The sequence below is a fragment of the Lacerta agilis genome, chromosome 8 (assembly GCF_009819535.1).
Source record: "Lacerta agilis isolate rLacAgi1 chromosome 8, rLacAgi1.pri, whole genome shotgun sequence".
Classification (NCBI taxonomy): Eukaryota; Metazoa; Chordata; class Lepidosauria; order Squamata; family Lacertidae; genus Lacerta; species Lacerta agilis.
The window spans coordinates 2,873,627-2,894,702 of NC_046319.1; the positions used below are offsets into that span (position 1 = coordinate 2,873,627).

The following is a 21,076-nucleotide window of genomic DNA, read 5'->3' on the forward strand; positions in this document are numbered from 1 at the left end:
TGGGGGGGGTTTGATCAATTATGCCTGGCGCCCCCCACTCCCATATTTTATTCAGGTTAGCATCTTTGCCATAAAGGCCTTATCCTCCATGTGCCAATATGGTGGAAAGTTACAGCATGATGTGCCAGAGCACATTGTAGGACTCTTTGAATGGGGATAGAAAATGGTTTTTAAGGGAGCTGGAAGTGGTTAATGAAAAATTCCACTTCCCAGTGTCTACAATTATCTTTTAACCCCCTGTCACCACTGATCAAACAAGTCTGGCAAGTTTCTGAAAACCCTGCCAATCTTGTTCAGCACTGAGGAAAGTTGAATAAAATGGGCAGTCATCCCACTTTCAAACCTGCTTCAGCATTCTGAAAAACTGTTCCCTGTTTCCCACCTTTATATTGTGATGAGAAAAAGCTCAAACCACATTTCCCTCCACCAGTGTCTCTCCACTTGAGCACAGCTGTGGGCAAATGGCCCCTGTTCTTCAGCTCAGCCGGAACCCACTTGTTTCAAGTGTGTTATCTTCCAAACTGGGCCACAGCAAAAAGAGAATTTATGGCCTAGTGAGCCAGGAATGGAACATTCATGTGCTTTCTATGACCCTTGCGAGGAAAAACCTTTCAGAAAATAGTTAGAACCCTTCCTTTTAAGGAAGGCATTTGATTTTTAATCTGTTTTTTTGCTGCCTTTCTCAATATTTGTTTCTTGGCTGCTGTTTCCATGTTCAATCAGGTGCCAAGGGCCGGCCTGGTTGGGTGTCTGCTGTGGCTCCACAGGGCCCCCACTCACCGGCCCGAAGCCACTTGGCCCTGCTGTCCTCTAAACTATTGCAACCTGCTTGCTTGTTTCCCCCCTCTGGCTCTGGCCCACACAACAATGGTGGCAAGGAGGACTAGTCAATGCCACTACCTGTTTGCTTCTTGGCTCTCTGCCCGGCAAGCAAGCACATAGCAGCAAGGATGCAGGAGAGAGGCTGGTGATCATGGCAGTGAGATTCCCTGAAGGAGGGAGGCCCATGGAGGCAACTTGATCCAAGGTCCACCAAAACCTAGAGCCAACATTGCAAAGGATGCTTTATTTAAATTATTAAGTGGTGGGTGGGTGGGGGTTGGGTTTTTTGTTTGTTTGTTTGTTTGCACTTGTTGGCTACCTTTATTTACAGTGGTACCTCTGGTTGCGGACGGGATCCGTTCCGGAGCGCCGGTCAGATCCCAAGGTTTCCGCAACCGGAGGTGCCTGTTCTGCGCATGCACGGTGCAATAGAGCACTTCTGCACATGCGTGAGCAGTGAAACCTGGAAAAATACTTCCGGGTATGTCGCTTTCGCGACCCGAAGTTTACGTTACCTAAGGGTAACATAAGCCGAGATTCCACTGTATTTAATATTTAAATTTATATACCCCCATCATCCATAGATCTCAGGGTGTTCCACAACATAAAAATACAAAATACATAAAAAATAACAAAACAACAACAACACAGAGACCAATAACTCACCTGTTGAGCAATCCAGATGAAAGGTAGAATACAAGCATTTAAAATCAAAAACAATTAAAACTGGCTTCAGAATTGAGCCTTATGTGATTTGTTCAGGTAGTTTGGGTACTGTATGGTGGTCAAAGGGCTGCAGAGACAGGTGGGAGTCATAGTCCAAAACACAGTGGTACCTTGGTTCTCGAACTTAATCTGTTCTGGGAGTCCGTTTGACTCTTGGAACGGTTTGAAAACCAAGGTGCGGTTTCCGATTGGCCGCAGGAGCTTCCTGCACTCTCAATCGGAAGCCATGTTGGACGTTCGGCTTCCAAAAAACATTCACAAACCGGAACACTCACTTCGGGGTTTGCGGCATTCGGGAGTCAATTTGTTTGACAACTAAGCCATTTGACAACCAAGGTACCACTGTATATGGGGAAATCACAGGTTGTGGAAGACCGATTTAGTGACTGCAAGCCTGAAGGAGACAATAATTTATATGGCTTTTGGAGAGTTAACGTAAGAAGGGCCTGGCTGCTGGTTCAGGCCAAAGGTGGCCAGCATCCTGTTCTCACAGTGGCCAACCAGAAGCCCCAGTGCAAGCAAGACACAAGCGCAGCAGGAGGGCTCTCCCTGTTTGTGATTGCCAGAAACTGGCATTCAAAAAGCTTCAGCAACATTAATTGGGCAGATCTCAACTGGGTAGTTTATAAAGGGTGCTGGGAATTGTAGCTCTCTGAGGAGAAAACTACAGTTTCCAGAATTCTTTAGGAGAAGTTATGTGCTTTGAATGTGCTTTAAATGCATGATATGGCTATCCCAGGACTCCATCACAAGATTCCTTACAACACCTCTGTTGGTTGATAATAATACAAAATGCAAAAGTGGAAGTATTCTTCCGGGTTTCACCGCTTGCGCATGCACAGAAGCGCTCTACATGCTGCTCACGCATGTGCAGAACAGGCACCTCCAGTTGCAGAAACCTCGGGATCCGACCAGAGTTCCGGAACGGATCCCATCTGCAACCGGAGGTACCACTGTATAATAATAATTATTTTTTATTTATACCCTGCCCATCTGGATCGGTTTCCCCAACCACTCTGGGCAGCTCCCAATAGAATATTAATAATAATAAAGTGATAAAACATCAAACATAACAAACTTTCCTAAACAGGGCTGCCTTCAGATGTCTTCTGAAAGTCAGATAGTTGTTTATTTCCTTGACATCTGATCGGAAGGCATTCCACCAAGAAGGCCCTCTGCCTGGTTCCCTGTAACCTCACTTCTCGCAGGGAGGGAACCGCCAGAAGGCCCTCGGCGCTGGACCTCAGTGTCCGGTCTGAACAATAGGGGTGGAGATGCTCCTTCAGGTATACTGGACCGAGGCCATTTAGGGCTTTAAAAGTCAGCACCAGCACTTTGAATTGTGCTCAGAAACGTACTGGGAGCCAATGTAGGTCTTTCAGGACCAGTGTTATATGGTCTTAGCAGCCACATCTAGTCACCAGTCTAGCTGCTGCATTCTGGATTAGTTGTAGTTTTGGGTCACCTTCAAAGGTAGCCCCACGTAGAGTGCATTACAGTAGTCCAAGCAGGAGATAACTAGAGCATGCACCACTCTGGCGAGACAGTCCGCGGACAGGTAGGGTTTCAACCTGTGTACCAGATAGAGTTGGTAGACAGCTGCCCTGGACACAGTATTGACCTGTGCCTCCATGGACAGCTGTGAGTCCAAAATGACTCCCAGGCTGTGCCCCTGGTCCTTCAGGGGCACAGTTGCCCCACCTGCCCGCCCCCTGTCCCCCCAAAACAGTACTTCTGTCTTGTTGACCCATCATTATCATCTCCATATGCCCAGTGGGGTGGAGGCTGAAAGATGGCGTCTTACCTTAGGCCCATGTGTGAGTTGATGGCAGAGGCAAGAGTTGAATCAAGGGCTCCCTCTCTTAAGCACTTTTACAGCCAGAGAGTTTGACGTGCATCAGGGGCACCCCTTGGGGGGTCTCTTGCTTTTTGGCACATGTTCTCCCTTGGCTAATCATATTTCCCCAGGAATCTCCATGTATATATTTATCCACACTGCTCCGACAGCCGGGAAAATGCAGAGACAAGAGGTATCAGTAACCACAAAGTCATCTTTGCAGCCGATAATAAAATATTAACCAAGGAGTTATTCCCTGCTTGCTTGCATCTTAAACCAAGAAACTGAATCTCTTCTTTCCTGGACCCCTCAAGGATGACAGTTTCCCCCTGCCTCTGTGATTCCTCTTTCCCTCTGCACCTTGGCAAGAGTCCAGGAAGGTCCAGAAGGCAGGAGAAGAAAGGAGGGAGGGAGGGACCAAGGAGGAAACTGGAGAGTAGAGAAACCCCAGACATTCTCCACCCCCAAACCCTTCTGGGTGGCAGGAAGGAGGGAGACGTGTGTGAGAACAGCTTGCCCCTAGATGGAACATCCCATTGCTGAGTCAGCAGTTTCAGCCATCTCTCAGGGTGGGTTTAGCACGGCGGCAGCTTAGTCCTATTTTTAAAATATGCTCACAGTTGCTGCATCATTGTCCCAGGCTTGCTCTGACCTTGCTAAAGGGAACACATCACACACTGCATCTCAGTTTCTGGTTAAAGATATATAATCATAATAAATCTGCTTGACAAGAGATGGCCCTATACTAAGGTGAAGATTTAAGACAACTTTAGGGTGGCCAGATGGGAGACTGATGACTAGGATGCCGCATGAATTGCTTTGCTGGGCAGGAGCAAGGAAAGGTCCATGCGGACCAGCCTCCTGGGAAGCCTACAAACAGGGTGCAGTGATGGCCATCTCTGGCCAGTTATTCCCAGCACCAGATGCACAGTCAAGGTGCAGACAGCAGGCCTACCCTTTGAGCTGGGGGTTAGAAGCTGAGGAATGGGACAAACACTATAAATCAGTCTTTCCCTACTTGGTGCCATCAAGTTGCATTGAACTACAGCGCCCATCAGCCCCAATGGGAGTTTGCAGACCAAAACATTTGGTGGGCACATTCTCCACCCCCAACCCCCCCCCAACAACTGTTCCCAAACTCCCCAAATTCCTATATGGAACCAAACGGTGCCTATCGCCTCTGTAGCGGTGCATCTTTTAATTGGGCTTTTCTAGGTATAGAATGTGAAATCTTTTCAAGCGGACTTGGGGGTGGAGGAGGTGAGGCGCCTTGCAGATGTTCTCCTGCCCGTTTGAACCCCTCTGCCCTTTCTCCTTGCTGCGCTGTAACTAAGTGCAGAACTCCATCACAGGAGATGCAGGAAAAGGCAACCAAAATGATAAGGGGGCTGGAGCAAGGAAAGGTTTAAAAAATGTGGGTCTTTAAATTTAGCAGAGGGTGAGTAAGGGTGAGGGGGGGGACATGATAAGAGTAGTGTAGAATTATTCATGGTCTAGAGAAAGTGGGCGAGGAGAGGCTTCTCTTCCTCTCTCATAATGGTAATAGAGCTTTGGGACATCCCATGAAGCTGATGGTTGAAATATTCAGGATAGACCAATTAAAAAAAAAATACTTCACACAAAACACAGTCAAATGCGGAATTTACTGCCACAAGACATAGGGATGGCCCCCAACTTGGACAGATTTAAAAGGACCTTAGATGAATTCATGGAGGATGAAGGGCTCTCCTTGTTCACTGGCCAGGAAGGCCATCTCCTACCTGCCGTGCCAAAGGCCTCTGCATGCCAGTGCTGGGAATCACAAGTAGGGAGAGGTTTGTTGTGCTCAGGTCCTGCTGACAGGCTTCCCCTGGAGACCCCTGGCTGGCCACTGTGAGAACAGGATGCTGGACTAGATGGGCCTTAGGCATCACCCAGAAGAGCTCTGCTGATGGGCTTGGGCACAGGGCGCCACCTTTCTCCATTCATTCAAAGCCTTCCTAGGGATCTCCCTTTTCTGCATGACCTTTGCTTATCCACTGTCTCCATTCAACCCAGCTCTCAGTGTGTGCCATGGCATTTCATAGAGTTGGGAGGGATCCCGAGGGTCTCTTTTTGCCCAACATGGGGCTCTACTGACTGAGCCATCCAAGTGGTTTGTCCACATACTTCCTGCCTTTCTCTCTGGGTCGATTCCTCATTGTCTGCTTTAGGTCTTAAGCTCATTTTGAGCAGGACTTCCTGAGTTTCCTATGAAACTCAGGAAGGTGCTCTCTGCTGATGGAACAGTCATTATAACATAATCGTAATAATTTGCTTCTCGGTGATTGCTAGTTGAATGGGTAACCCGGGTACCTTAAGGACAGCCTCCTTCCATATATAGCTTCCCTTGCAAGCCACAGTGTCCTCTAAGTGGATCTCTGCTTCCACCTTTGGACATTGGGCTGGGGACTATAGGTCCTGAAGTCTGAGGAGGCCAGATGGCCTTGCACTATAATGACCTTGAGAAAATGAGAGAAATCTTTCCAGTGGCTGAAGATAGTCCATCAGTGCTGCTGTTATGGCTGGGCCTGACTTAATTCTGCCCTGGATGGCTGATGTATCGTTTTCCTTCATGTTTGTTGGTCTTTCTTTGTATACAATATAATGCCATTCTATAGGCAATCATATTTTAAAATGAGGTTCTGAAGAACAGCTCCACCCGACTCCACATAAATTGTTCTTACAGCTCTTTTAGGACAGCCTTCGCCAGCCTGGTGCCCTCCAGATGTTTTGGACTCCGACTCCCATCAGCCCCGCTAACAGAGCCATCTTCCCATCAGCTGCAGCATGCTACGTCCATGCCGGCCAGGACTGATGGGAACTGTAGTCCAAATATCTGAAGGGCATCAGGTTGCCAAAGGCTGAATTAGAAGACAGCAGAAACATCCATGCAGAATGCAGAAAGCACATCTCAGTGCTGACCAGGGCTGATGAGAGCTGTCCAAAAGTTCTGGAGAAGTTTACAGAAGTCTGTTCTGGGGCATAATCGGTAATTGTATGCCAGGCTGTCTTTTACAATCTAGTACCCCACTGGCTCAGGAGGCCTTCACACAAAGAAATTGTTGCAGGATCCTCTTCCTGGTCCTTTTCCAATGTACATGCTTTGTTCAGAAGCAGGGGTGCCAACTTCAATAAAATATTGAGGGGGGGGGCAGGTAAGCTCCACCCCCACATGATTGATCACATGATGTGGCACACACACACCATTTGAATGGCAGCACTCATCAACTGGGGGGGAGGGCTGGCCCCCTCAAATATTTATTGGGGGGGAAGAGTTGGCTCGTATGCTCAGAAGTCACTTCACCTCAGAGCTTGAGTGAGTAGAATCCAGTCAAGGGAGAAGTGGGCACAGGTTGCCTGATCCCTCTTGCAGCCCCAGCCAGTGAGCACGCACACACAACCCATTAAGGGCAATGGAGGTAAAGGTGTCTCATCCTTTGGCAATCTCTCTGCAGTTCCAAGTGGAACTGAATTATCCCATAAATCCACAAAGTATTTTGCAATCTGAACAAAAGCAAAAAACAACCTACGGTACTTAGTATTAATATGGGGTGTCAAGAGCATTTATGGTGCTTCTTATATGTTTCCTTGTGGTGATCTTCACATGAGGCCTGCAAGGTGGCCTCTCCCAAACTGGTGCCCTCCAGATTTTTTGACTACAGCTCCCATCAGCTTCAGCCAACCTGTGGGTAACCAGCGACAGGAAGCCCTGAGATGGAGTGTGTGGGGTCAGGGTGCCAGAAGCTTGGGATCCATAGGATCTGAAGCCACACACATTCCACATAGTCCTTCACCTGGGCCAGCCTGGAGTTGGTATGCAAAAAAGTAAAATGTGGAAGCCACTTCTTTCTATGCACATGTGCACATGCCTTCTGCCCTGTGTAGCAGACAATGGATCTGCTTCCCTGCTTCTCACAGCTCTGCCTATCTCCAACCCAGTGAGTTTCCTCACATCTCACAAAACAGCCTTAACCATGACAACTGACTGATAAACCTCTGTGCAAGTGTCGCACCAACAATCAGGATGGTGGCTCAGTTAAGAGGTTCCTCTGGAGGAGCCTTAGAATATGCATCCAGGTCTTTGAGGCCTGAGCCATGTTGCCTCTGGGAGCGGCACAGAACCAGACCTCCTCTTCTCTCCAGCTGGAATACCAAGGTTGCCACTCCTGGCTCTGGCACCGTCCATGGTAATAAAGATCCTGCAATGAGAACTTAGTGCGCAATTCTGTTGACAGTGCACAAGACGCATTAGGATCTTGCTCCTTCTCTCACGGCTGGGTTGATCCTGCAGACATAGCAAAAATAATGAGTAGGAAGGATTTAATCATCCACAGAAGTCTTTCCTCGGGACCTTGAGTCTGAGTCAAGCCTTCCCTGGGACAAATAATTACTGCGGAAGATCTACTATGACAACAACCTTCAGACTCCTAGAGATCTTGCCAGGAGGGGGAGAGAGATCTCAATCTGTTGAGTGTCACAGGCTGCCCACTGTTTTGGGGGCTTCAATCATGTTGTCAGGATGGTTCTGCTGCTTGGGATGGATCCGAAATGGCCCCCTCCCCCCAGTGCTTCAGGGCTTATCCTTGCCTGGGTGTCTCCTCTCTGTGGAACCTCACCCCATGCCTCTCTTGCTGCTCCTCTGGAATCCTTGGCTGCTCTGTCCTGCAAGGGGAGGGATGTTTTAGCATTGCAAGGGTAGAAATGATGCCCCTATCTCCAGCCTCCTTACCTCACTCACTTTATTATCTCAAAAAGACATCTCTCTACTGAGGTTTCAGTAATATGCAAGTATATTTAGATTTGAATAATTGAGTTTAGGGAAGTTTTTAATGTTAGATGTTTTATCGTGTTTTTAATATTCTGTTGAGAGTCACCCAGTGGCTGGGGAAACCTAGCCAGATGGGTGGGGTATAAATAGATAAATAAATAAATTGTTGTTGTTGTTTGTTGTTGTTATGGGTTAAGAAGGCTTTTGACTGGTAGTTTTTTGAAGTTTTTACACTGCTGTCTTAATTGCAATATGCAATTAATTTTTCTTTGCATTGTTACTCTGTGATATTATTATTGTGAGCTGCCTTGGGCTCCCTTTGGGGAGCAAGCATGAGATTTTTATTACAGGGTGGGGAAGCTCAGGGACCTCTCTATCTGGCTGCTGACTGTCCCCAGGCCTCTCACCCTCCTCAGACACCCTTCTCACCACCCCTGCATCATATCCTCCTGGAGTGTTTCTGCCTGGCTGGAATATCCCCTTGAACTCTGATCATTCCTTCTGCTTACCTGGATGGGGGAATCATAGAAAGGGGCATGTGAATGTGTACAGAACCTAGGTAAAATTTATGTTTGTTGCATTTTAACCATAAAAAACATACAAAATACAAAAAGGGGGGGAAAATGTTCGTTGCTCTGCCCTTTTTTGCCTCTGGCCCTGAGCACCACTGGCATGTGACCCCTGGAAGGCTGTCCAGAAGGGAATGGAGATAGCTCAGTTGGTAGAGCATGAGACTCTCAGGGTTGAGGGTTCGAGCCCCATGTTGGGCAAAAGATTTCAGCATTGCAGGGGGTTGAGCTAGAAGGCTCTTGTTGTCCCTTCTAATTCTATGATTTGCAGGCTGGAAAAGGTCCCCAAGCCTGCTTTAATTTTACAATCATGATTATAGATATACTGAAACAGACAGGTAAACCATAAGGCAATTTCTGAGAGGTCAGAAGTAACAGTTTAGATGCTGTGTGCATCCTGGACTGCTGTCTATATTTATTCCACCTTCCCAATGTTTCCTTGCTGGTTAATTTTGGAGCATCATGTTATCTTTCACACAATATAAAAGCCACTTCTGGAAGCTGCCCAGAGTGGCTGAGACAAACCCAGCCAAATGGTATAATAATAATAATAATAATAATAATAATAATAATAATAATAATAATAATGTGGAGCCTAGTGAAAGTTTAGCACTTATGTCTGTACTAATTATTTTCAGGGTAAAAAAATCCACTTTCAACTCTGTTCACTTGGGAAATCTCAGGAGTTTTGCCCCCTGTAATTTCCCCCCCAGTTTGCATGTGTGATGAAATGTGGGGTAGTACCTTGCATACAGTTCTTCTCTGCCCTTTAACATTTAGCATAACAGGGCAGCATATCAGTAAAAAGTTCACAGTTCCATAATGCAACTGGTACCACAGTGTAAAGGGAACATCAGATATCTTGAAAGAAGCGCTATCATAACCAGGGAAACTAATGCAGCGAGTGCATTTCAACCCAAGTGGGCCACTGACAGCACTTAGCGGCTTGGGTCCAAACTTTGGCTTGCCACCTGCCAATCCTCGGGTCTGTCTGCTTGTTTTGTGATGCCACTACTTACCATCTTTGTCTTTGATCTTCTCCCAACACAATGAAACTCCTTGTGATTATCTCCTGCTCAACAACAACAAAAACAAAAAACAAAACTAAGATCATGGCCACTGGTCCCATCACCTCCTGGCAAATAGAAGGGGAAGAAATGGAGGCAGTGAGAGATTTTACTTTCTTGGGTTCCGTGATCACTGCAGATGGTGACAGTAGTCACGAAATTAGAAGACGCCTGCTTCTTGGGAGAAAAGTGATGACAAACCCAGACAGCATCTTAAAAAGCAGAGACATCACCTTGCTGACAAAGGTCCATATAGTTAAAGCTATGGTTTTCCCAGTGGTGATGTATGGAAGTGAGAGCTGGACCATAAAGAAGGCTGATCGCCGAAGAATTGATGCTTTTCAATTATGGTGCTGGAGGAGACTCTTGAGAGTCCCATGGACTGCAAGAAGATCAAACTTATCCATCCTTAAAGAAATCAGCCCTGAGTGCTCACTGGAAGGACTGATCCTGAAGCTGAGGCTCTAATACTTTGTCCACCTCATGAGAAGACTCTCTGGAAAAGACCCTGGTATTGGGAAAGATAAAAACACAAGAAGGGGACGACAGAGGACGAGATGGTTGGATGGTGTTCTCGAAGCTACCAACATGAGTCTGACCCAACTGTGGGAAGCAGTGGAAGACAGGAGTGCCTGGCGTGCTCTGGTCCATGGGGTCACGAAGAGGCGGACACGACTAAACGACTAAACAACAACAACAAATCTCCTGCTCCCTTTTTCTCTCTGTTCCACCCCATCACCCACACCTGGCTCTGACACCTGGCTTCCAGCCGCTTGCTGTTTTCAGGTTGAATTCAATTGTGTACTGGCAAAATCAGTTTGTGCACTAGATTTGGTGATCGAGTGTAACAGATTTGCTTCTACCCCCAAACTGCACTTTTTGCAATAAGAAAAGTGGTGGGAAAAAGTGGTGGGAAATGTGTGATAATGAATGCTTGATGCAGCTGTAGAAATGAACACATCTGAATCCTCAGTAAACAGTGGAGGTCTTCTGAACCTCCCACAAGGTTTAAGAAAACAAATCAGGATGAATGTTCAATAAGCAGTGATGCTAAAATCACACTTTCTGTGTCTCTCCTTGACACATTAACTAGAGTGGAGTTCATGGTTTAATGGAAAGCACCCTCTTCAGAGTAAGTAAATTGTGGTAAATTTCAAAATCAGTAGGCCAGGGCATTGCATTTTAAGTAACTTAAAATGCTGGGCAGCTTTGGAGATCATGGATGAGGCCAAGCACAGCCTGTTAGGTGCCACTGCAAGCCCCTGGGGCCCTTGGCCTATGACCAACCTGGCCGACTGCTGGTGGCAGCCCTGCAGGAAGATGCTTGTTGGTACTCTGGGCCACCTGACCAGATGCCAAGTAATATGGCAGAATTGGAAATGCTGTCCAGAGGTGGCACCTTTGGGAGTTCACCCTGCATTGCCTTCTGGGGGCCCCTGCCTGCCAGGAGCACCTTGGTCTGAGGCCACCATTTGCCAGCTTTTGCGTTGCAATGCACTTCGGTTCCAAGTGGGGAATGGGGGCCTAGCTGAGAGGTGCAATGAATGTGAGGATCTCCCCCTGCTGTTTTTCCATACACATGTCATTGCCTTGCTGTAACTCCAGGTTTCGCCCACTTTCCTGGAAATTAAGCTTGAAGAGGGAGTATGGGGGGGTCCTTGGCAGCAAGCAGGACAGGACAATATGAGGCATGTGCATAGGTGATTCTAGACTGAAAATGAGAGGACAATGAACTCCATTGGCTCAGCCCTAATCCCATAACAGTTGCCCCGTGGCTCTATCATACATACAGTCATCTGATCTGTCTTAAAGCCATTTTTTGCTGGCTGCTGTCCCACAGCAAGGAGTTCCAAATGTTATTTGCATATAATTTGACTAAGAACTTCTCTGCTGCCTGTCCATTTCAGTGGATGAGCCACCCTGGTCTTCCAAGATCAACCCGATCTACCTGAGTGCCTTTTAGCCTTGGGAAGAGATGTGTCGGCCTATGGAGTCTTATAGCCGGTGCCATGAAAATTACAGCTTATGAGAGGCTGGGTGCCAGAACGCACAGCGAGCAGAAAGACTTGAGAATTGGTTGTGATTTCCTTTCAGTGACCCTGTGTCCCTGCCTTGCTAGAGGATCCTCTGGTTCTGCACGTCTGTGGGTGGGGTGGCTCTATTTTTAGGAAAGGGATATGAAATTCTTGGCTGGTTGGAATCCCAGAGGTCCTTGAAAACAAGCCTTGTGGCAGAAAATAGTGTATTATCTGGAGCTATTCTGTGAAGCTGGAGCTCTAGATAGGGAAGGGGCATAGATCAGTGGTCAAAGCATCTGTTTTGCATGCACCAATCTTGATTTTGAATCTGTATTTTTCAACCAAATGCGTAAGTATGATACAATGGTCTAAACTGGGGCAGCCTTTGGTAAAACCTATTTGTGCTTTCCCTGGTAAGTTTAGATTTTTCATCCATGTAAGCAGTTTAAGTAACAGGTGCTTGGCATAGATTTTCCCTATCACTGACAGTAGACTTATTGGTCTGTAGTTCTTTAGTTCACCTGGGTCACCTTTTTAAAAGATGACTTTAAAAAAAAAAGATTGGAATAATTATTGATCTGAGCCATATTTTGGGGATGATTCCCATATTTATCAGTAAATAATTGAGCTAGGGGTTCTGCCCACCAATCTGTGAAAGTCTTAAATAATTCTATTGGTAGACTATCCAGCCCTGGCGACTTGCTTAGTTTAAAACTATTAACCATCTCTCTAATTTCCTCCTTGGCCACTCCTAGTCTACTTAGGTTTGTTATCATTGCTCTCTTTTCCATTCAATTCACCGTACAGGTCATTAAATATGGATATGAAATACTGGGTCCATTGGGATTCTGCAATTGGTGGAACAACTAAATGGTCGCCAGGTTTCAGGCCTCCGTACACTAACAGCCCAAACGCTGTGTTGTTTTTGTTTTGGATGGAGTCGAGTAATTGGGACCATTTTGGGGAGGCATATTTTTTTTTCTTTTCAGCCAAAATACAAAGATATTTTATTTTTTCATCAAGGTAGACAGGTTCTAGTTCAGTACGGTTATCTTTGAAAATTTGGCACATTTTCTTTTAAGCTGAAAACATTCATCGCCGAAACAGGGACTAGTTCTGTATTTAAATGGCCTGACAATTGGTGGAGGGGTGAGTTCTTCAGACATTTTGAAAATTTCACTATATACTTGCAGAATGTCACTATGAGAATTAAATAAAAAATTCCTTCCAGTAGCACCTTAGAGACCAACTAAGTTTGTTCTTGGTATGAGCTTTTGTGTGCATGCACACTTCTTCAGATACGAAAGCTCATACCAAGAACAAACTTAGCTGGTCTCTAAAGTGTTACTGGAAGGAATTTTTTATTTTATTTTGTTTTGACTATGGCAGACCAACACGGCTACCTACCTGTAACTGGAACTTTGAGAATTGATATTCTTTAGGTTATACAGCACCTGGTTTCTCAAATCAACTGTAAGTTTTTGCCCCACTACTACTACACTCACTTCCTGAGACCATTTAGTTGGGTCATTTGCTTGTGTTGGCAATATTTTGTGCTATTCCAATTAGTTGTTTCTAAATTGAAGTTTAAATTTATAGACATCAACAGTGGTTGGTGATCACTTTCTGTATGCGTCCCAATTTTGAAGTCCACTATCAAATTTACAATATCGTAAGGGACCAGCATGTAACTGATGGCACTACATCCTTGAGGGGGGAAATATGTGAATTCCCTGTATCTATCCCCAACCGTTGAGCCATTCACAATTTGTAACTTAAAATTGTTACACAGATTGACCAAACATGTACCTTCCCTGTTTATAACCTTGTCTGTAGAGAGTCTTGCTATTTTCATTGAATATGCAATATCATCAGAAGTATTCCAATTTAAAGTGTTACGTAATTGTTTGTTATCAGTTCCCACCCTAGCATTAAAATCACCTGCTATTACTATTGAGGGGTTTGGGTTTCTGTCTGTCAAATTTTCAATGCAAGAGTTTAATTGTGACCAATTTTCAGTGGAGATAATGTTTGATGTAGCAGGGGGGTATAGACTTTTACAAGCAACAAGGTATCATTTTTAGTAGTTAAAAGTAGAGCTTGTGCAAATGAAGAGCATTTTTCTATTTGTTTGACTTCAAACCCTAGATTGTCTTTAACCAGACAGCAAAAACCTGCTTTGCATGCAGAAGCTCCCAGGTTCAATATCTGCAATCTGCAGGTAGCGAGACCCCTGCCTGAATCCCTGGGCTGCCATATGTCCTCTTTTTCCAAGACACATCCTCTTTTACATGGGTAAAATGAGTTGTCATAGCCATCCATAGTTAAAGGTAAAGGTACCCCTGACTGTTAAGTCCAGTCGCAGACGACTCTGGGGTTGCGATGCTCATCTCGCTTTATTGGCCAAGGGAGCCGGCGTACAGCTTCTGGGTCATGTGGCCAGCATGACTAAGACGCTTCTGGCGAAACCAGAGCAGCCCATGGAAACGGTGTTTAACTTCCCGCTGGAGCGGTACCTATTTATCTACTTGTACTTTGACGTGCTTTCGAACTGCTAGGTGGGCAGGAGTAAAAAGGAGTTAAAAGTAGAAGGCAGCAAATGTGTGTGGGTGCTTAATCCTTTCTTTCGCTTGCCACTCCTCTGCATTGCAAACCATGGGCTCTGTAGTAGCGTGGGGATAATGATTTCAGCAAGTGATTTCAGCTCTGACATAGCAGGCAGGAGACAGCTTCTTCATCTAACGCTCTTTATTCAGGCATACAAGACTGGGGAACTGAGGAGAGGGAAGCTACATTTATAGGGACAGAAGACTGGCTAGAAAGGATACATTTTGGAGGGAACAATCTCAAGCAATCACAAAGCTGCCTTTTGGTGGGAAACAATAAGACTGAGGATCCAAATGCAGCAACTTGAATGAACCAATAGTAGCTGTTCCTTCTGGAACAGGAAGGCAGTTACTTTCCCCTAATGTGAATACAGACAATAGTAATACAGATTAAATCAAGTAATACCCTTGAATCAATACACAACAGGCTCTGCCTCCTGGCCTCTCCCCCCTGCCCCCCCCCCGGGCGCCAAAGGCACATTTACTTTTTGGTGCAACAAGGGCAGTTCTATGTAATTTTATTGAGGGTTCAGTGCTGCTCAAACACACAGGTTTCACGCAGCATCCACATGACATTGTCCTCATCAAAATGCCACCCCATATTATTTTTACGTTTAATCTAGATAAATGTTTAAAGAGCAGAAAGGGATTAAATAAAATATGGGGACCACCTTTTGATGAGGACAGCATTGGATGGATGCTTCAGCAGCTGTTAGCCACAATGGCTATGTTCTCCCTCCACTCTGCACACCAGTTGGTGGGAATCACCAGTGCGGAGATGCTGTTGTGCTGAGGTCCTGCTTGCAATGCTCTGTGTAGGTATCTGATTGGCGCCTGTGAGAACAGGGTGCTCAGACTTTATGGGCCTTTTTGCATGAACACCAGCAAATCCACCATAAGCTGCCATGTGGAAGCCCTCCAAACCACCAACTCTCTAAGAGGTGTTCCTCAAAAACCCAAGGAAGTTCAGCTAGAGGCATTTGTGTGTACCATGTAGTAAAACCACCTGTGGCACAAAAGAGGGGTCTCTTCCAAGCCCTGCAACACCACTTCCTGTCCATTGAGACACGCACTCTATTTTGCACAAAACAGCTCTCCTATATTAAAATGATTTCTTTTTTGTCTTTCATACTTGCAAATTAGCATGACAACATTTTAAATGGAATGTGCAACATTGGGGAGACCTCTGATGTTTCTGAGATTTGTCTCACATTTATCTATGTTTTACCAAATTTTGGTTACAGGTAGGTAGCCGTGTTGGTCTGCCATAGTCAAAACAAAATAAAATAAAAAATTCCTCCCAGTAGCACCTTAGAGACCAACTAAGTTTGTTCTTGGTATGAGCTTTCGTGTGCATGCACACTTCTTCAGAACCAAATTTTGGTTATAATTAGTTATAAACCGAACTACAGTAGTTTTTGGGACGCGGGTGGCGCTGTGGGTTAAACCACAGAGCCTAGGGCTTGCTGATCAGAAGGTCGGCGGTTTGAATCCCCGCGATGGGGTGAGCTCTCATTGCTCGGTCTCCGCTCTTGCCAACCTAGCAGTTCGAAAGCACATCAAAGTGCAAGTAGATAAATAGGTACTGCTCCGGCGGGAAGGTAAACAGCGTTTCCGTGTGCTGCTCTGGTTCGCCAGAAGAAGCTTTGTCATGCTGGCCACATGACCCGGATGCTATACGCCAGCTCCCTCGGCCAGTAATGCGAGATGAGCGCCGCAACCCCAGAGTCGTCCACGACTGGACCTAATGGTCAGGGGTCCCTTTACCTTTACCTTTACTGTAGTTTTTACAATTTTGTGTTTATTTCTTCTATTTCTCTTTTCTTTTCTTTTTAAAAAAACCTTTATTAAATTTATTTCACTTCTCCAAGGTGACAAGTGCCACTCAGGCCATTTTCAAACATTTTCTTTATAATAAATGCCTGCTGTAAAAGCTAAGCCAACACTAAATAAAGATTCCCAAACCTCATTTGGTATCTCCATCTGATTATCTTTTTGTGGGATAACCAGCCTCATATAACCAAGATGCTAATTAAAGTCTAATTAATGCATGAAGGGGTTAATACCATAGAGTAAGATGCCCTGCTGCGCTTACCTTAGAACTCACTTGGAGGGACACATATTTTAAAAGTCTAACAGCCTATATTTCCATGCTTTAGTTTGCCACATGTTTTGTGATTTTAAATATCTGCTAGGCTTCTCTCACTGAGTACTTGCCTCAAACTTAGATCTTGTCATCCAGGAATTAATTCTCTCTCTTTCCCCCATTTTGTTATACAATGTGCCTGTGCTTCACTCTCCCACTTTTGTTAGTTAATATATGATAGATAATTTGGTGAGGGCTCCCCCCCAAAAAAATGTATTCCTAATTAACCTTTCAAATTCCATTTTTGTTGTTGTTCTTAATTCTTAAATATGTTTTCATTTGTATAAATTGCAACCAGGGGGAGGGGATTACTGTTCACATTCATCTAAAATTTGCCAAGCATTTTCAGCTATAAACCTAATTACAGTAGTTTCAAATGTCTGTGCATCTTAAGAGTTAAGTACCATTCATTTAAGGGCATTGTGCAGTAGAAGTGCTTCCTGGATTGTGCTCATAGGGTCAGATCTGTCTGCCTCCCACTTTCCCCAGTTTTAATGACCACCCACACCTGCCACCTCAGACAATTCCTACATTTTTATCCTGCCGTTGCTCAAGGAGCTGTGGTTGGTTTACATGGTTCTCCTCCACCTCAGTTTTATTACCTCAGCAGCCTTCGTGGGTGAATGAGGATTTGAACCTGGGTGTCCCTGGTCCTACCAGTCTGACATGGTGAGATACAACCTTGTGCAGTAGAAGTGCTTCCTGGATTGTGATCATAGGGTCAGAAAGTGCCTCCCACTTTCCCCAGTTTTAATGACCACCCACACCCCTGGGACCTTAATGCCCTCTATTCCCTCCTTTTGCTGATTTTAAAAATAATTATCTCTGAACCAGGACTTAATTTGTACCTCAACCTCTCCCTGGCATCAGTTTTCAGTTGCAGAGCATAGTGAGTAGTGGACCAAGTGTGAATGGTCCTTGAGCATATGCATAGTACATTTATCTCATGGCAGAGTGAACAGTTTCCAGGTTAGAGGGTCAGGTTTCTTGACTTACCTGAATCCCTGGCATTTCTTTTTCTTGAAGGTAAACCCTGCCCACTCCAATCTCCCTGAACTGCCCCCCCCCATGCCTGGGAAATTGATCTGCTAATAAAAGAGAGTGAGATAGATTCTGCAGGTAAAACTGTTTTTGCTTCCCATTAGTTACGCTTAGGAAAATGAGCTGTTTTAACCTTGATTTAATGGAAAGACTTGCTATGACTCAGTTTGAAAACTCCTTGAGGCCATGTGACAGCAGCAGCAGCAGCCGTGTTTGCAGAGCCAACCCCCTCCAACTCACATTCCCCAATTATTCCCTGGTGCCTAGTAAGACGAGGATAGTTAAGCATGTGCCCCCCCACTCAAATTAAACAACAGAGACACATAACTCCCATAATATACCCCTTTCCCATTATGGCTATTTTTTATGCTTGGTAAACTTCTTGTAGTCATTTGCATGCTTGGGTAAACTGACTTTTGCCAGAAACAATGCTTTAGAAGTTTGTAGGGTCAGAATGTCAAGATCAGACTGGCTGAGTCAGTTTAACCAGTGGTGCTCATAGTATTCTATTGGGGGGTCTCTTTTTTTGAGATATGTGGGCTCTGATCCAAAGGGCTTGCCTGTGCATATGCTGACAGATTGGTGTGCAGACATCTCACATCAACCCTTAATAGCTAATCACTGGCTGAGCCAATCACTGTATATGACCTTTTGACAGAAGTGGATGAAATTTTCAGACATAGACAACATTAGCTAAGTGGATGAAGCCTGTCAAATTTCAAATAGGTGCAGGGTGGAACGTAAAAATTGAGGGCACTGTTTGGAAGCTAAAGCTGTCAATCACAAAACTACACTCCCTCCCTCCATCTTGATGTCTTTCTTATATGAAGAACATGGGTGGGTATGTATATATATATCTCCGCAAGCAGGCTTTTATTGTTTCCCAAGACTTCATGAGATTTGACTTGCAAATCATCCACAAAAGTACTTTCTTGTACAGTTTTGTCTTGTAGAGTGTGTTACATTTCCCAGCCACATCTCTATAAATATTAACTTTATTTGATATATTTTTGTGCTTGAAGTGTTTGTGGGAGGCTTGTTCTCATACATAGGCGCCAAACCCATAGGGCAGAGTTGTCTTCAGCCCCCCCCCCCCCATCTCTTGGGATGCGGCTGAGGACGGACACCCGCCCATTCTTGAGGGGCTGGGCCTCATGGTGAGCACATGATGTCACGTGCGCACAACCCCCCCCCCCATGTTGGGTGGAACTCAGCACACCTGTTCTTATACATTATTTCAGATCCAACTGAAAGGTTAGAAAGGAAGTTTCAGAGGTAAGTAAAGAGGTAAAACTGAATGCTTTACTCTCCTCCAAAAAACAAAATCTTGTGCTTCAGCTTCAATGGAAATTGAAGAGCATATTGTTAAAAAGATACAAAGATTTCGAAGACACGTTTTGCAGGGTCAGCTTTTGTGAAAACCCACCTCCCTATTTTGACAAAGAAGACTTTGGGATCTGTAGTCCAAAAGTGCTACCATCAACATAGCAAGCTACCTTACAGTGACTCAAGGCTTGTCCACACTTCCGCCTGTCTTGTGCCTAGAAAGCACTGGTCTGAGGGGTTTTCCATTTGACTCGCACTTTCTAGGAACGGTCCAAACAGTTTTCCCCTTGCCTACTCCTTTCCCAGGGAAAATCCACTCTTTAGTGCTACATGCATTTTCCAGTGTGGACAAATGTGTAGTTTGGTCCTTAAGTATCCCATGAAGGCAAGAACGCCCAGAGTCAGACCATCAAGGGGTTGTCTCTGATGCTGTGAAAACGACCTGCATATGGACTTCACAGGATATTTTAATTTGATCAAGCACTGTCCATCAGTAAGTGGTTTGATTGATGCTATTTGAGCAGGCATTCTTATTGACAGGTCATCAGGGCAGGGGCTGTTTGGAGCAGGTGCTCAGTTTGGCCCTCTTCTCTTTGCAGACAGCAGCGACAGCGAGCTCGAGCTCTCGACCATCCGGCATCAGCCAGAAGGGCTGGACCAGCTCCAGGCTCTGACCAAGTTCACCAAGAAGGAGCTGCAGTCCCTCTATAGAGGCTTCAAGAACGTGAGTGGGAAGCTTCCACTGGCTTCTTGCGCCCACCCAGGCATTTCCTGAACTCCAGACTTCCCCAAGCCATGGGAAATCTCAGAGCATCTTTTCAGGAGATCAGATTTTTCTATCAGGGTGGGCCACTGAAGAGTCCCAGTGTTTTTGTGCCATCTTGTTTGGATAAGTATTTTTACCCCACTCTTTGGATGAAAAGGAGCTCCTAAAGCAGTTTACAAAGATTCATAATCAAGACAGTCTCCGCTTACAATTTAAAAGATGTGGCACGAAAGGAAAAGGGATTAGGAGGGAGAAAGAGGGAAAGGAAACTCAGGCGTTGGTTCTTAGTTTAAAAGTTCTTAAGAGTGTTCTTTCTGGCAGGGATGGGAGAATCAAGTTCCCTATACTAGGAGTTGCTAACCTGCACACTACAGGGGGTTGTAGGACTACATCTCCCATCAGCCACCACCAGCCAGCATGGCACGTGGTCAGCGATGATAGGAGCTATAGTTCAACAATATCTGGAAGGCTACCAGTTCCCCTATCCCTCCAATATTCAGGCATAAGAAGAACAAATCTACCCAATGGACCTAAACCAGTTAAAGATGTGATTTTCTCTCCCTGTGGAGCTGTAGTTCTGTGAGGAAAGACAGGGAGCTTTGGCACAGACTTGGATTATTGAGTAGATCTGCCCAAGAAGCCTCATCATTTGGCTTCAGCACGAAGTGCCTTTCAAGAAACCACCCTGCATTCTGTTCCATGTATCTTTAATCACTGTTTCCTGTAATACTTGACTCTCAGGCATCATCGAAATACTAAGTTAATTGTTTCTCCGCCAGCGCATATTATTCCATTTTCACTGGGATCCATCTCAGAATTGACTGATGAATCAACCGCCTTTATTTTCTAGACAGACTTTCATGTTGCAACTTTTAAAATATTGCTTAATGGGGAAGGTTTGACGTTCCACTTCCTCTGAATTCATGACATTTGAATTTCACTGCAAGGCCTTCTTGTGCCACAAGTAAAAAAACAAAAAACCCGGCTTCCCTTCACCTCGGCAGTAAGATCCTATAACTTAGTCGCTCGTGCAACACATAGTTAAACTATGGAACTCGCTCCCACAGGAAAGAGTGATGGCCACCAACTTAGATGGCTTCAAAGAAGATTAGACAAAAACAAGGCTATTAAATGGCTCAGGAATGCAATGCCTCAAAGAGATCATCTTCTGAGGCCCTTCTCCAAAAGAGGTCCAGAGGGTGGCAACATGAGAACAGGCCTTTTCAGCAGTGGCTCCCAGTCTGTGGAATGCTCTCCCTTAGGAGGTTCACCTGGCGCCTTCATTATACACCTTTAGGCCCCAGGCAAAAACATTCCTCTTTAACCAGACCTTTCGCTCATTCACATCCAATGCCCTTTTAAT

The 21,076-nt window shown here is 45.3% G+C and overlaps 1 protein-coding gene across 6 annotated transcripts in view; it reads left to right on the plus strand.

The window, feature by feature from the left end:
• KCNIP3 (potassium voltage-gated channel interacting protein 3) overlaps positions 1-21,076 on the plus strand; it is a 112,806-nt gene that overhangs the window by 80,491 nt on the left and 11,239 nt on the right. For all 6 annotated transcript variants that reach the window (XM_033159043.1, XM_033159044.1, XM_033159042.1 and 3 more), the window contains one exon: positions 19,547-19,671. In XM_033159043.1, the coding sequence (XP_033014934.1) occupies positions 19,547-19,671 (125 nt within the window). The remainder of the gene's footprint in view (positions 1-19,546; positions 19,672-21,076) is intronic.